This window comes from Macrotis lagotis, chromosome 2 (genome assembly GCF_037893015.1).
Source record: "Macrotis lagotis isolate mMagLag1 chromosome 2, bilby.v1.9.chrom.fasta, whole genome shotgun sequence".
NCBI classification, from domain to species: domain Eukaryota; kingdom Metazoa; phylum Chordata; class Mammalia; order Peramelemorphia; family Peramelidae; genus Macrotis; species Macrotis lagotis.
Window position 1 is genome coordinate 165,315,765 of NC_133659.1, and position 16,272 is coordinate 165,332,036.

The 16,272-nt window shown below is 37.8% G+C and overlaps 1 protein-coding gene across 2 annotated transcripts in view; it reads left to right on the forward strand.

Annotated features, from left to right (window-relative positions):
• The window catches only part of KCNN3 (potassium calcium-activated channel subfamily N member 3), a 286,582-nt gene that overhangs the window by 248,981 nt on the left and 21,329 nt on the right, over nt 1-16,272 (forward strand). For both annotated transcript variants that reach the window (XM_074223372.1, XM_074223373.1), the window contains exons 4-5: nt 2,086-2,227; nt 14,057-14,167. In XM_074223372.1, the coding sequence (XP_074079473.1) occupies nt 2,086-2,227; nt 14,057-14,167 (253 nt within the window). The remainder of the gene's footprint in view (nt 1-2,085; nt 2,228-14,056; nt 14,168-16,272) is intronic.

Here is a 16,272-nt window from a genome sequence, read left to right on the forward strand (position 1 = left end):
CCTGAGGGCAATATAAGTACTCTTTCTTTTATAATACATTGCTCCTACTTAGTAACTGGCAGTGGCTCCCCATTTTCTCTCTAATTATATCCAGACTCCTCATTCTGGTGTTATCTAATATGGATCCCATCTTCTCTAGTCACCATTATGTCATGTTACATGATGATATGCATCATCCAAAGCAGACAGATTTCCTCCCCCTGTCCTTCTCCACACACAAAGTGTTCATTCTTCATTGGAATGCCTTCTTCCTTCCCCAATGTGATCAAATCTTTCAAGTACCATCTCAAGTACCATCTTCTCTGTAGGGCCTTCTTCAATACCATCTCTTCCTGATCTTCTGTAATATTTACTCCGAATACTTTTCATTTCAGAATCAGATGATAGCCTTTCCTCTCATTTTCTCTTATTCTTTTTTCCTGTATAAGTTGTGTTCTTACCATAAGAAAGTAAGATTCCTAAATGTAACTAACCAGAACAGACTTCCTTTGTGTCTATCAGAATGACAGGAAGCACTGAGTGCCAGATACTCAACAAATTCTTGGTGAATTGAATGGATTTTTGTCCTTCCAATTAGATTGTAAACTCTTCATGGACAAAGGTGATGCCTACTATACTTTTTCTGCCTCTAATCCATGACCATGATTTTTTAAATTAATAATAATTTTTTTGATTGTCCAAAAAACATACACAATGCCTAGTGTGTGGCTTTTATTCATCATATTACTTTGACTGATACCTTTCACTTTTGTCTTTGTAGCCCAGGTAGAGAAGAATGTGGTATAGTAGTAGATAGAGAGTTGGCCTTGGAGCCAAGAAGACTTGGGTTCAAGTCCCACCTCAAGTATATACAGGTACTCTAGGCAACCCTATAAAACTTCAAGTTGCAAAGAAAGTACCCACATTAATAGAGGTCATTTCCTTCTTAATAAAAAGTTGGAGTGAATTCACAAACTGAACAATGACTGGGGGGGGATGAGGGGAGATATGAAAAAAAAAACAGGAAGGAACCAGGTCAATTTGAAAAGCATTAGTTAATCCCTTACTAGGTTCCAGGTACTAGGGAAATACAAAAATAAGCCTGTTCCTTCTCTCAAGGTACTTACTTTCATTAGGGAAAAGCAATACATAAATAGATAAGTAACTGTGAACTATATACTCAGTAAGTACAAAGTAATTTCCAGAGAAGAGTACTTTCAACTTGTGGCTTCCTCAAATTAGCAATGGCAAGTTTGTATCACAGCTAGGGAATGGAACACTTTAAATTATACAAATACCTCCACCCCCAATTGAAGGTCCATTAGTTCCATGAAAAGATAATGTTAGAAGAAAGTGTTACCGTGAGCAGATGGTTCCCTTAGAACATTGTTTACACATGTGTATCAAGCAATAAGGTAATAATAAAAAATACAGCATGCAGGAATGTTGATACCAGCTCTCACTTGAGGAAAGCAAACAGTGGGTCACCTGGGTTATGGTATTACAGTGAGGTTTGATTATAACAACAAAGACCTGAACAAAGTTGTGTTGGTTATACTTGTCATCACAACTATTCCTGACTTGAGGTAGTCTATACTAAACACTGAGTCAGAACAGCTTCCCCTCTGACCAAGCATAAAATTTATTGGGAATATGCAAAATTTCTTTACAAGAAATTGAAAGATAGGGGAGTAGGGTTTTGGATTTTTGTTCTTTTGGACAATTTCTATTTCCCTGTTCTCTAGTTGAGTGACTTATGAGACTTTAGTTTCAGATGAATCATAACAATCTACTTCATTGAGTCTGTTTGTTTAGTAAGAGAAATTAAATTTTACCATAAGATTTCATCAAAACATATCACTTCTAGAAGGAGAATCATAACCACAACAGCATATTTCAAAACCTCAGACCTTACTACAAACACAATCAGGGACTGTATTCATTAAACAGAAGGTATCTAGAGACAGTCCTGACCTAATGTCAATTAGGACATTGACCTCAGAAGCAGAATCTCTGATTTTCTTGCTCTTCCCCATCCCATGTTTGTCTACCACCCTTGGTCCCATGAGTGACTATTCACCATACTGTGTGTATTCCTCTTGGCAGGTACCACGATCAACAGGATGTAACTAGTAACTTTCTGGGTGCAATGTGGCTTATCTCCATCACATTCCTTTCCATTGGGTATGGGGACATGGTTCCTCACACATACTGTGGAAAAGGTGTCTGTCTTCTCACTGGCATCATGGTGAGTATATAAATATATATGTATATATAATTTTTCCCTCCCAATTTCTCTATCACCTAAACTTTATGAACTCATACTTCTTGTTCAGGCTACAATGTTCTCCACACTATTCTTCACATTAAAAATGATGGAACTCTTCTTTGGATGCATATATTGATCAATCAGGTGTAATAAGCCAGGCACCATATAAAGAATGTCCAATTAGGCATGAAAGGCAGGGTTTTCTAAGATCATTTTTAAGTTCAAATTTCTTCTTTTTTCCCCCCAAGGTCCAAAAGGAGTTTGTTTTCTATCCCCATTGAAAAGCCTGGAACTTAAAAACCTTGGAAGGTCTAGCCTAAAATGAAGCCTTGGCCTTTTAAAATTGGTTATAGCTGGTCAAATAGAATTAGTGTCAGAAAACCCTTGGTTTTGTATCCTGGCTCTGCCATTTTCTACCCATTGGACACCGAACTACTAACTTAACTAACTCTTTGAGCCTTGGTGCCCTCATCTATAAAATGGGCACATTCATGTTTGAATGACCTACCTCACAGGGTTGTTGTGAGGATTTAAGTTAAAGGGGGGACAAAAAATGATTTGGAAAGCTTCTATATAGCTTTCTATAGTGTTATAGAAAAGTCAGCATTTATTGTTCTATCTTCATGCTTGTAGTCAATTCAGTTCCATTCAACAAGCATTTATTGGGCACTGGGGCTGCAAAGTCAAAAATGAAATAGTACCTGCCTTCACAAAGGCTACATTCTCCTGGGAAGAAAAGACATATATTTGATGTGTATTTGGCAAATATATGCATAGTAAGTACAATTGAATTTCAGTAGAGGGAAAGCAATTAGAGCTGTAAGATCAGGAAAAACTTCATGTAGGAGGTGGCAACAAAGCTGAGTTTTGAAGAAAGCTAGGTATGCTCTGAGGATGAGATGAGGGAAGAAGAACATTCCAAGAAGGTCAGCAATGACTTCATTATTAGTGGACATATGGCGCCGCTCCCTTGATATCTCCTTTCTCTGGCAGTGAACAAAGGAATGATTTAAGCATTCAGAACCTACTTCCTTGCAAAACTTTAAGGCTAAGCAAGTCAGTGCTTATTCTTCAATGGTTTAACAGCCATCTTTCTAAGACATAAAGAGTTGGACCAATTGACCACAAACTTCCTTCTAACTGAATGTTTATATATCATCTTGATAACTCAGAGACAAATTCTCTCTCTGAAGTTTAAGTTAATTCCTCACCAATCACACTGATGTCTATAATATCCTTCCCCTCTCCATTTTGCCATTAAGCATTTTGTAGGTCTTTTCTCAGCTGACCAGAACCCAATCAGACTTTATGTGAATTCTGGGAAGCTCCACTGTTGACTTCTCTAAGAAATTAACAGCCAAGCCTTAGATATCTGTCCAGTCAAATTTATTCATGTTGTTGGGTACCAACACAGTGATTGGTGTGAGGCAAAAAGAATAGGATGTGATTCTGCTTTTCACTAGGCTAGATACCAGATTCTGAATAAAAGTTTGGGTGGTCCATATTAGCAAGTTTCAACCAAAAATGAATAACAGATGACTTAGCACTAAGGCAGGGATAAATAAATCATGGCTAAGTGTGAGCTTTGGGAACAAACACCTCTAAGAGTTTAACAAGAACCTGCAAACTTCACCAACAAGTAGGGGAAATTATCCTTAACCAAAGGCTGAAAAATTGTATGGAATGATGAAGACTTTCCTGAGTCTCATCAAAACATTCCCTGGAAAATTAGAATTTCTGCCTCAGAAACATCATTTGGTCAATGTCAACCCACTCAATCGGTGACAGGCCGGGTGATTTGGCAGCCATCTGATTGATGCACCAAGCTGTCAACCTTGCTGTTATTTTTAAACACCAGCCATTCTCTCTCCCAGCACTGAAATTCAACACATCCAGGAAACAACCCCTATACTGACCATTTCACGGGTTTCTTGACTATCTCTCATCTCCATGCTTCCTATCTGGAAAAGGTGAGTGGCATGGGCATGAATGACTCCTTCCTGATGACCTTGGCTCTGCCCCTTCCTTGTCTTGTGACCTGAAGCAAAGTTAACCTGCCCAGTCCATTACCTCATTTGTTGGCTAGCTAGACAATGGCTTCTTTGAAAGGTCATTTCACTTCCCTAGGGGAATGATGGTAACAAAAGAAAAAAATAGTGTATCTAGATAATAAAGGATACATGTTCCCCTTCAATATTAAAAATTCAGGGTGTCCTATGTCTTTTTCTTTGAACAAAACTTTGCCCAGATCTGTGAATTTTTCTATACAAAAGTGCATTATTGTAATCATTGTCAGTATTTCTCTTTTTTAACTTTGATTTTATATTTTTCAGTTAACAAGGACTTATTTTATCTTTCTCTCAGTTCCCTTTTCCTCTCTGGGGGGAAACCCCAAAATCTAGTAACAAGGCTGTGTAATTCAAGCAAAACAAATCCTCCAATTGGTCATGTCCAAAAATGCATGTCTTATTCTGCATCGTCATTGTAAGGATTTTCATCGAAATGCAAATGAGCTACCTCACTCTAAAGTTTGTCACCATTGAGAAACCCTGGTGGTGTCTCTGTAACAAGAAACTTGCCTGCTCATGCAGAGTCATCCCTTTCATGGGTTTCATCCCCCCCCCCCATATTGCAGTCCCCCTCCCCAAACCTGCTAATACTATGTATATCTCCTGATTATTATTTCAAGTGTCCTTACTAATGGTAAGCCTTACAGTTTGGTTACCATGGACACCATGAAGGCCAAGGCCAGGTCTACTCACAATCAAAGAGGAAGGATTTGTGTATGCATGCTGTAAATAGTCTTAATCATTGTTTTCTTTCTGCTATCTCAGTAGCAGTGCAATTATCAGCTATTAAGCAGGGGGTATAATTGTCTGAGCAACTTGATGTGACTGGCATAGAGCTGGTAGATCTGGAAGACTTCACCCTCTCTCCCTATACCCTCAAAGCTGATAGGTCAAAGTATAGTGTTGTTATTTTTTCAATGGGGAAACTTCATTACAAACATTCTGATTCACTGAAGAGGGTGTATATAATATTAATATATACTATATAACAATAAATATATAATATATTTATTTTATATTTATAAAATATATGATAAATATATTATATGAATATGTATCATGTTATAGAGAGAGGCAGTGAAGCAACACAGTAGATAGAGTGCTGAACCTGGAGTCAGAAAGACATAAGTACAAATCTGGTCTTAGATACTAACTCTGTGACCCTAGGCAAGTCATTTAACTGCTGTCTGCCTCAATTTTCTACTCTCTAAGGAATGATAATCGTACTTAACTCCCCCTTCACCAGGGTTGTTGTAAGGATAAATTAAAGAATTTTTGCAAGGCTTTGCAAACCTTCTAGCTATTACATTGAAGATCTAAAACAAAGAGGATGCTAGAACTCTGAAGTGTTGTCTGTAGTGTTCCCTTTGGATTCTGAAGGCATGACATATAACCTGGCTATTCTAGACCAGTTCCACTGTATCTTCATTACTGTGAGTAGGCTCTCCAGGCCAGACTATATGGAGCATTAATGAGTTTTGGGGGCAAGCTAGCAGAAACTGCTTTGTCAAAGTCTGTTAAAAACACTGAGGTTGAATAAAGCTTCATGAGATCAGTGTATTTATCTAGGCTTAAGGTGAACCTCAGGAGGAAGAGAGTAATAAAGGGAATGACAGGGCAGAGACACTTTTGCAGGGTAGTGGGGAGGGGAGATGATGGTAGATAGGGAACAGAGTATTCAGCATGACATTTGGTGGGTTTCCATTTCAGAAGATAAACTTCTCTTCTGGAACACCCACACAGTTACCAAGGATCACTTAGTCTCAAACTAATTGATGATATTCTAGTTGTAAGAGGAATCTGCTGAAACCAAGGGATCCAGATGTAAGCTCTCCTGGCCCCTCTGTTTCATTTGTCACTTTCATTTATGTGTTATTTTCTTTTCTGCTTCTTTAGTTAAGGACACATCATCTTTATCCCCTCAGGATGGGTTGTTGTTTTTTTTTTTTTGCCTTCCCTCCCCAACTTTTAAAGGTTTTCCAGCTGGGAAATGTTTCTTGGAAACCAGAAGCAGAAGGACAGGAGTGGAGTCCAGAGCCTCTGGCTTGTTTTCAAGCCCCATAAGTCAATTAGATATTTTCACCCCTTCTGAGGCCATTCTTTTCCCCATTGCTGATCCCCGGGCTCAGATTCTGCTTGTCATTCCCCACCTGTCTTCCTAGGGGGAAAAAACAGCTTACAAGATCCACTTACCATTTTTTCTAAGTGAGGGAATGAGAGTCAGAATAACTCCAAGTAAGACCTAGGGAATAGGGTTGGTATCAACTCTGATTCAGTATTTGGCAAATCCAAGGGTAAAAAGTCTGAGTCACAAATTTGCTCCACATTCTGACCCCATAGTAGTCACTAAAGCAGATGCTCACCCTTTTCTATCTTCTCCTTCAGTGCTATCTCCATTCTACCAGACTATCTCAATTCTCATGTTTATACACAATGAGCCTCTTTCGGGTCAAGATCAGCCATTTTGTGTGGATGTCCCATTCTATTCCATAAAACCATGGCACCTACACCTCTTAAGGTTCATTCATCATTCACCTTATGAGGACAAGTCACTGAGGGGAGGGACACAATGATAAATAGGGCATGGGCCCTTCCCTGGAGGAACTGAGAGTCTATCAAGAATGATAAAATAAGGATGCCAATAGCTATACAACAAAGGTAATGTGACACGGTGGAAGGTAGATTGGATTCAAAGTCATAGAATCCTAAATCTAGATCTGGAAGGAATCTTAGAGGCTGTTAAGGCAATCCTTTCATTTTACTGAAGAGGAAACTGAGGTGGAGAGTGGTGATAAATGACTTGCCCAAAGTCTCACAGGTAGTAAGCATTAAAGACAGTATTTGAATCCCATGCCTCTTACTCCAGTGGTCTTTCCAACATACCCCACTACTTCTAGTCCAAAGACCTCTGCTCAAAGGCCAGTTTTGCTCTTTACTCTTTATGTGGCACCAGGTAAATTACTTTCCCTCTTTGGATCAGCTTCCCCATCTGTGAAATGGGAGCATAGGAGTGGACTTATGACCTCTAAAGTCCCTTTCAACCATAAATCTACAAGTCAATTGGAAATATGATAAATGTACCACTAGGAAGATGGGGGCTAAGTGTTATGGGAGTAAAGAGAAGGGAGAGATTGCTAACCTTAGAATGTTTATTCTGGATGAGAGAAACTTTTTCAGGGGGCCTAGGGGAAATTTCATGGAGAAAGCATTTGGGCTGAGTTATCAGGATGTACAGATTGAAATAGATGGAAATAGGGGACCAGGGCATGCCAGATGAAGAGATCAATTTGAAAAAAAAATCATTCTGTGTAAGAAGAGTTTCTAAATAGTTCAACTCTCATCCAATGCTACTTTTCTCTAAATGTCCTGCTACATACATATAACCTGTGTGATCTGGATAAGGCACTTAACTCCTCAGTGCTTCAGACAACCTGGAGATGGTATGTTGCTGTAGTTATTATTGTTGTTGTTCAGTTATTTTTAGACATGTCTAACTCTTTGTGATTCCACTTGGGGTTTTCTTGGCAAAGATACTGCAGGGGTCTACCATTTTCTTCTCCAGCTCATTTTACAGATGAGGAAACTGAGGTAAACAGGAGCAGTTTCTAATTGAGAGAAGTTCCTCACCATAAGCTCCCTACATAGATAAAGTTACAGATCTGGTTGAATAGAAGGCTACAAAACAAAAGAACATATTTTTAAAAATAAATTTTATTGATATATTTTGTTTCTATATCATATATATTTCCCAATGCATCCCTTTCTCTCTCTCTCTCTCTCTCTCTCTCTCTCTCTCTCTCTCTCTCTCTCTCTCTCTCTCTCTCTCTCTCTCTCTCTCCCTCCCTCCCTCCCTCCCTCCCTCCCTCTCTCCCTCTCTCCCTCTCTCCCTCTCTCCCAGAGAGCCAACACTTAAGAAAGAGAAGAAAAACAGTTAATCAGAACTAATCACCCTATTTAAAAAAAGAAGTTGATCTTTATATGTATTATTTAACTCAAATGAGTTGAGTTAAGCAATTAACATAATTCCTGGCACATTGTAAGTGCTATGTAAGTGCTAATTGTTATTATTATTCTAAATTTATATTCTATTTCCTCCCATCTCTGCAAAGAAATAAAGAAAGGTGTCTTCTCATATCTCTTCTTTGGGCCTAACACTGGTCAATAGATTTCACAGATTTCAATTTCAATTCTTTTGTCGTTCTTTCCAATAATGTTATTGTAGTCATGCATATTGTTTTCTTGGCTCCACGTACTTCACTCTGCATCAGTTTATGTAAATTTGTATTCTTCATTGATTCCAGCACAGTAACATTCCCTTAGTTATTTAACACAACTGGTTCAACCATTGTCCAGTTGATGAGGTCTGTCCATTGAGAATCAGGATTTGTCTGGGATAGTGAGGTACTTAGAGCATTGGGTTTGGAGTCAGGAAGACTTATCTTCTTGAGTCCAAATCTGTCCTCAGTGTGATCCTGATCAAGTACTTAACCTGTTTGCTCAGTTTCCTCAGCTGTAAAATGGGCTGGAGAAGGAAATGGCAAAACACTCCAGTATCTTTGCCAAGAAAATTCCAAATGGGATCACAGAGAGTTGGACATGACTGAAAAAATGACTGGATAGCAATTTGTCTGGTGGTGCTATATGACTGTACCAGAACACTCCCAGGTTCCAAAGAATTAAAGCAAAGCATCACATATAAAGAAGTAGAGAGATAAATGAAGACATGAGTTGACTACAACATATTTCCCAATAAAGAAATGGAACAAGAGAAATGGGATATAGGATTTTATCAGAGAAGCATCTGACCAGAAGAGTAAGGTGATCTCACTTACATAGGATAATTAACAGAGGGAGGCACAGATTTAGATTCTATTAGAAGAGGTCCCTCCTCCATCATATTAAGAGATCCTTCCTAAAGAGGATTTATAGGAGGATATGGATAGGAGTTCCTTTGTATGGATTGCAAAGTACATTAATGGAGGGAGTTAAAAGAACTAGCAACAAGTGAAATATTGGAAGAGTAGGAGTTTGGCATACACATTCATGTTTGCATGTACATGTATGTATGGGCACACACATACGTACCCTCTAGTGAGATTTGGGATAGAATCAACATTCACCTTTAACCCCTCTTCATGGTCCGGAAGGAAGGGGCTAGAACCTTGGTACACTTTTTCCTAGAGGTTGGCTTCCAGTCTAGTCCTCAGAAGTTGCCACTCTAATAAAAAAAAAACTTTTCTAAAGAACTAATCTTGGTTGCCTCCCTGATTTTGTGTATATGAGAGCTTTTATGAAGATGAAGATAAAGACAAAGTTGAAGATTAGAATGGAAATGGAAAAGGGAAAGGAGAAGGAGGAGGAAAAGAAGAGAAACATTTAGCATTCATTGTTCTCTGGAATTTGAATTCAGGACTGAAATCATCTAGACTTTAAGATGCATGAATCATATGTTGGAGAGGGAGGTGTCTTAAAACTGAACTTGAGGGGCGGCTAGGTGGCATAGTGGATAAAGCACCAGCCTTGGTGTCAGGAGTACCTGGGTTAAAATCCGGTTTCAGACACTTGATAATTACCTAGCTGTGTGGCCTTGGGCAAGCCACTTAACCCCATTTGCCTTGCAAAAACCTAAAAAACAAAACAAAACAAAACTGAACTTGAAATAGTAGATAGAATTCTGGGCCTAGGCAGCAAGAGCTAGGTTCTAAACATACTTCAGACATTTACCAGTTATACCTGAACTACTCATGTTTTTTCACAGAGCCTCATTTTCCTCAGCTATAAAATGAGAGGATTGGACTAGATGATTTGTAAACACTCTTCAAGCTCTGGATCTATGATTCTCTATTTAAATTAGAAGAAAGTGAGAAATGACAGCTTGTTCATCTACCTACTTCTAAGCCAAAATTTTTCCTAATTGTATAAGACAGATGGTTTGTTCAATAAAAAATGCTCTCATTTCTAATCGGAGGTTCCCTGCAGTTCAGCTGGATGAACTGTGAATCATGGTGAGATTTTCAGTATACCCCATTAAGAAAATGGGGGAACATAATCTTACATATAGATAATGAAACATCCTGATCGATTTTCAAAAGATTGCCTACTAAGCACACAAGAAACTTTCTGTGTGTGTGTGTGTGTGTGTGTGTGTGTGTGTGTGTGTGTGTATTTCTTTGTTATTCAGTCATGTCTTATTCTTTGTGATCTCATTTGGAGTTTTCTTGGCAAAGATTACTGAAGTGGTTTGCCACTTACTTCTCTAGCTCATTTTACAGATGAAGAAACTGAGACCAACAGGGTAACATAGTTAAAAAAATATTCAAGGCCAGATTTTAACTCAGGAAGAGGAGCCTTCCTAATTCCAAGCCGAATACTCTATCTACTGTGCCACCTTCCTACCTCAACAAGAGGCCGAACATAGTTTTATCCCTCCACTATTTACCTGTTTAAGGTAATTAGAATATAAGCACCTTGAAAACAAAGATTATTTTTATTTTATCCTTATATTCTCAATACTTAAGACAGTACCATGAATACAACTGACAATAAATGCTTGTTGAATTAAATTGAATTTAATTAGACAAAGGTTTGCCTGTAGACAAGGACTGAAGGCTTGTGAAGAACTCCAATTCCATATTTCTAATATTCTATGATACCCTCATATCTGCTATATTTCTGGCAATGGTTGTATCGTAATGGAATATAAAAGGAGGTTTCTTTCTGATCTGGTTGAGGGGAGAGGTTGCCCAAGTATTTATTTTGGACCAGATGTCTCTGATGTTCTCACTGCTTTGTTTTTGAAAACCTACCTGTCTGGCAATAACTACAAACTGGATTATCCCAATGCCCAATTTCATTCAAAACTGGACACATATTTCACACAGATGAAAAGAAGGCCACCAACAGTTCCAACTACAGGAACTACAGAGAAGAGAAGAGGAGAGGCAGTTTACATAGACCCCCTCTTTTTTCTTTATTATTATATAGAATTATATATATATGATATTATATATTATAATATATTATATATTTTATACATATATATAGAAGTGGGTAGCTGACCAATCCCAAAAGAAATGCCAGAATCTTTTAAAGGGAGCATTTGTGAGGAGATAGGAGGAAATGTTGCCAGCATTGGGTAAACAATGTACATAGGTTTTTTCCTTTATAATTCTGTGGGAAAGGAGAGGAAGAGATGAAAAATTAGAGAACTGGGAACAGAAATGGCTAAATGTTTTCCTCTTAACTGCAATCTGATATGCTACAGCATATTAAAACAATATTTCCATTCTTACAAATGAGTGAGTTTTAAAAGACTAACAGATTTAATGAACCAGAAATATTATTGTTCAGTTATCTAAGTGAAAAGGTACCTCCACCTCAAATTCTTAGACATTACTGACATCATTTGATAACTAGTGAATCAAACTGTGAGTTTCCACAAACCTGTAGAACTGGGTCAGAGAGTGAAGGGATCAGTCAGTCTCTAAGAGATTGGACATGACCCTTGTCTGACTAACAAGAGCAAAGAATGAGATCAATTGTCCTGTGAGATGTGTCAGAATATTGATCAGGTGACCAAAATGAATATTGATAAAAATGAATATATCATTTCACTGATGCTGCCAGAAAGACCAAAACAGGACATTCCATATAAAAAAAATTTAATTTAAAAAAAAGCAAGGAAGATAAACTAAAGCCAGTGACTAAAATGCTGTAACATGCCCCCTTGTTCAATCCAGTCTTCCAAACATTTATTGACTCAGGAAGACTGGAAAGAAATTGAATGGTCAAGGAAATCAGTTTTATCACTTATTTGCTATGAAATATTGACTCTTTCACTTGCCCTCTATGCACTTCAATAGAATGCTTAGTTTCAATAAAATACTTACTGTAATTAAGGAGGACATCACTATTTTGGAAAACTTTGATTATTGTGATCAGTTTGAGGTGTTATATTTATAAGAACAACATTGACAATTGGGATGATTCCAAAAGAGCATAAAGAGGAGTGGAGGCTGTGTCATAAGAGGACTGCTCAAAGGAAATAGGATGACTTAGCCTGGAGCACAGAAGATTTATTAGGAATATTGTAACTATTCCCAGTCTAATTCAATTCAACAAGTATTTATTAGTTGTCCATTCTGTACTATAAAGGGAAAGGATACAAATACAAAAGTACAGTTATCCTTGTCCTTGGGGGGAAGGAAGAATACAATCTGTATATTTGCAGGTATATTTATACAATATATTTTAAAATATATTTAATAATATTAATGATACATTAATAATATACTTAAATATATAAACAATAAATATTTTAAATCTATAATAAGATTTTTATATATGATATATAAATATAATATGAAATATAGATCTATAAATATGACAGATAAAGATTTTATATAACATAAATACTTGTAAATTCAAGCATTTGAAGAGTTGTTGTATGGAAAAAGTATTGGACTTTTCTGTCCCAAGAGCAATAGGTAGAAGTTTCAGTAAAATAGAGATTATCCAATTGATTGGGGCTTTTTGGATTGCTGGGCTTCCTAATAATTCATAGACCCATTGATTTAGAGGTGGAAAGGACCTCAGAAGCCATCTACTCCAACCTCTTCATTTTACAGATGAGGAAATTGAGGCTCAAGGAAGTTAAGTTTCTTGCCCAAGGTCACACAAGATAGCAATTATCAGAAGTAGAATTTAGTCTTCTGACTCCATAGATAGTAAGCATCTTGCTGTACCTCAAGGCTTTCTAATTCAAACAGTCCCTAAATAGAACAAGAGACCTCTGAAGGACCACTTTGCCAGGGATGCTGGAGAGGGAACTCTTGTTCAGATATCATTTGGACTGGAGGGTCCTAGAGATCCCTTCCAGCCGTGAGATTCTGGAACTCTATTTCAAGAGGGTTTATGAATGGATCCTTAGGTCATGTTCATCTTGTTATTGTTGTGTTTTTTTTATTGGATAAACACTGCATGATGATTAAGTGCATGAAAGCCCCAATGAAGTCAGAAAAGACTGATCTTGACACTGACATCAGCAGATATAACATCAGATTTTTCAAGACAGTCTACTCTTCTAATTTCATTGGATTTTTCAAACTCAAAAAAAAATCTTGATATGATACAAGTCATCTCAACTATCTAATGAAGTACCTACTTCATAAATTATCCAAGTGTTTCTACCCTCCCTGGACTGTTCAGGGAGAATGTGTGTGTTTATGTGCATGGGTTTGATGAGGCATGTGTTTCCCCCTGCATTCCCAAGCTGAAGAGAAAGAGATGGCAATTGGATTGGTGGCCCTTCTGGATATTCCATGCCTCTTCTCCCTTCTGTTAATCTGACTAAGCAGTTGAACTTTATTATAGAGTCTCTGTCTCTCTAGTTGCTAAAAGATCTTCATACATTTTTAAACCCTGACTTGGCAGAGGGAGATGAGATTATCACATATCTTTGGGGGTGGAGGAGAGAGTCAGAGACCTAGAGGTTGAGAGTTTTTCAGTGATTTAGTCTCCATATTCTCCAACCACAAAGCAAGAATTTTATAACTCTTCCACAATAAGATAGTATACTTTTTCCTCCCACATTTAGCAACCAGCCTCCTTTGAATCAAGGCGGTTGATGGTGCTGAGGATGGTACAGTGGGGATGCAGAGTCTTTTTGCCATTTTAGGGTGAACTTTGTTTCTTAACCAGTATGTTCTCTTCCTTGCTCTTCTTGCTTTTCCCGTGCCAGGGTGCCGGCTGTACTGCACTGGTGGTGGCTGTGGTTGCCAGAAAGTTGGAACTCACCAAAGCTGAGAAGCACGTTCACAACTTCATGATGGACACTCAACTCACAAAACGGGTAAAAAGTCCTTTATTCTCCTCAGAAATGGAAACCTTTGAAGAACAATGCCCCCTGCTCCCAAGTCACATCTTGTATAGTTACCCATTCCTGGCAATCAATGTTCCTTCTAATGGGATTCAACTTCAGTGGACTTCTCCTTCCCCTACCCCTTTTAAAATGAAAAATTTTAATATTTCAAGGATTTTATCCTTATATTTCTGCAGCACAGAGCATGAACCTTAGTGGACATGCCTTTGGGAATTTATTGTGATTGAAAAAAAAATATGTCGCCTTATAGCCAACCTGGTGATTAACTTTTCCCAAATTAACTGGGTAGTCCTGGGATGACAACAATGAAGATCAGTATTCATCATTCAATCCACAAGCATTTATTAGACACTTATTATATGCTAGCTACTCTGCTAAACTCTAGGAATACAAAGTGAAAGGCACATCTCAGAATTAAGGGCAGAATGTTAATATTGCTGGTTTTTTGTCAAGTTACACTACTACTCCTAGAACACCAAATAATTTTTCTCAAAATTAAATACCTAAGCTATCATGGTGGGGTAGATATGTAGTAAGGGCTAATAATATAATAGCTTAGATTTAGATATTACCTAAAGGTTTGCAAAATACTTCAAATATCTCATTTGATCATCACAATAATTCTGAGAGATGGAGAGAGCCCTGGTAGGCTGGCACTATGGTACTAAGAACGGAAATTTGATGTGTACTACTATGAGCAGCTAGCATTTATATAATACTTAAAAAATTTACAAAGCATTTTATATATCTTAACTCATTTGAGATTTATAACGATTCTAGAAAGTAGTGCTATTTTTTTTCTCCATTTTACAGATCAGGAAACTGAGACTGAGAGATTAAATGATTTACCCAGGAAACCTGAAAATGCTTGAGACATGATTCAGACTTTCTGATACAAAGTCCAATGCTCTATTCACTCTGGAATTTCACTGAGGAAATAATCCCAGAGAAAGAAAAAGACCAGCCTCATGCCCTTGTCACTACCCCTTGTTCCTCATTAGGAAGCATAGCAAAGACTCTTAAATGTTATTGCAAATGTGCCTGATGCCTGTCTTCAAGTAAAACTCATTAAGAGGCACAATTCCAGAGATACCCAAATTTCAAAATGATAGCTCATCAAAGCAACATTGTCCAATTTTTTCCCCTCTTTTGGTTTTTTCCTAGTAACGACTCTCCCTTGTACCTTTGTCAAAGTGGTTAAGTAGGATGACAAAACTGAAATTCTCATCTCTGAGTGAGCTGGCAGATCATTTAGCCTCTGAAAGTGAAACCCAGTTCCAGCCCAAAATTGTCAAAGAAGAAAATACTCATTTAGAACAGACAGAAATGAGTCTACCAGGATGACAACAGGCCAAATGATCAAGTCAGGGATTGTTTATTTAATGGCAGTTTTTATGACAAATTCTTTAGCACTACTGTCTGAATGAAGGTCATGAATATGATTTCCTACAAGCTTGTCCTATCCCTCCAGAATGAACTCTTTTTTGAATTCAATAGTTGTCAATGTATAGTAGCCAGTCTTTCTTATTTGTTATACAGAGGGGGAATTTAATTCTTAGTAGTACTTAGATTTAGTATTTTGAGAGGCAAATGAGAATGACAATAATTTGTATTGCAGAACAGTGAGGAAAATGGGTTACAAACTGGGAAAAAAGAGGGGAAGGTGGGAGTGACAAAATGGGAAGAGAGGGAAGAGAGGGGAAAGGTGAAAAAAGGAGAGGTAGAAAGAGGGAAGTGGAGGAGAGAAGGAAAGGGAGATGGATAAAGAAGGAAATTGGGGAGCTAGAAAGAGGGAACAGAAGGGTAGGTAGACAAGCAAGAAAGAGGGAGAGAAAAGGAAAAGGGAGAGAAAAGGTAGTGGAGGAGAGAGGGAAATATGGAGTGAGAGAAGAAAGAGGGAGAGAAGAGGAAAGGGTTAAGGGAGAGAGGGAAGGAAAGGTAGTAGAGAAGGAAAGAAGAAAAGAAAAGGAGAAAGCAAAGAGAGAGAAGGGGGAGAGAAAGAGGGAGAAAGAGAAATGAGGAGGAAGAAAGTGGGAGAAGGTGAGAAGGAAAAGGAAGAGAAAAGGAAAGGAAAA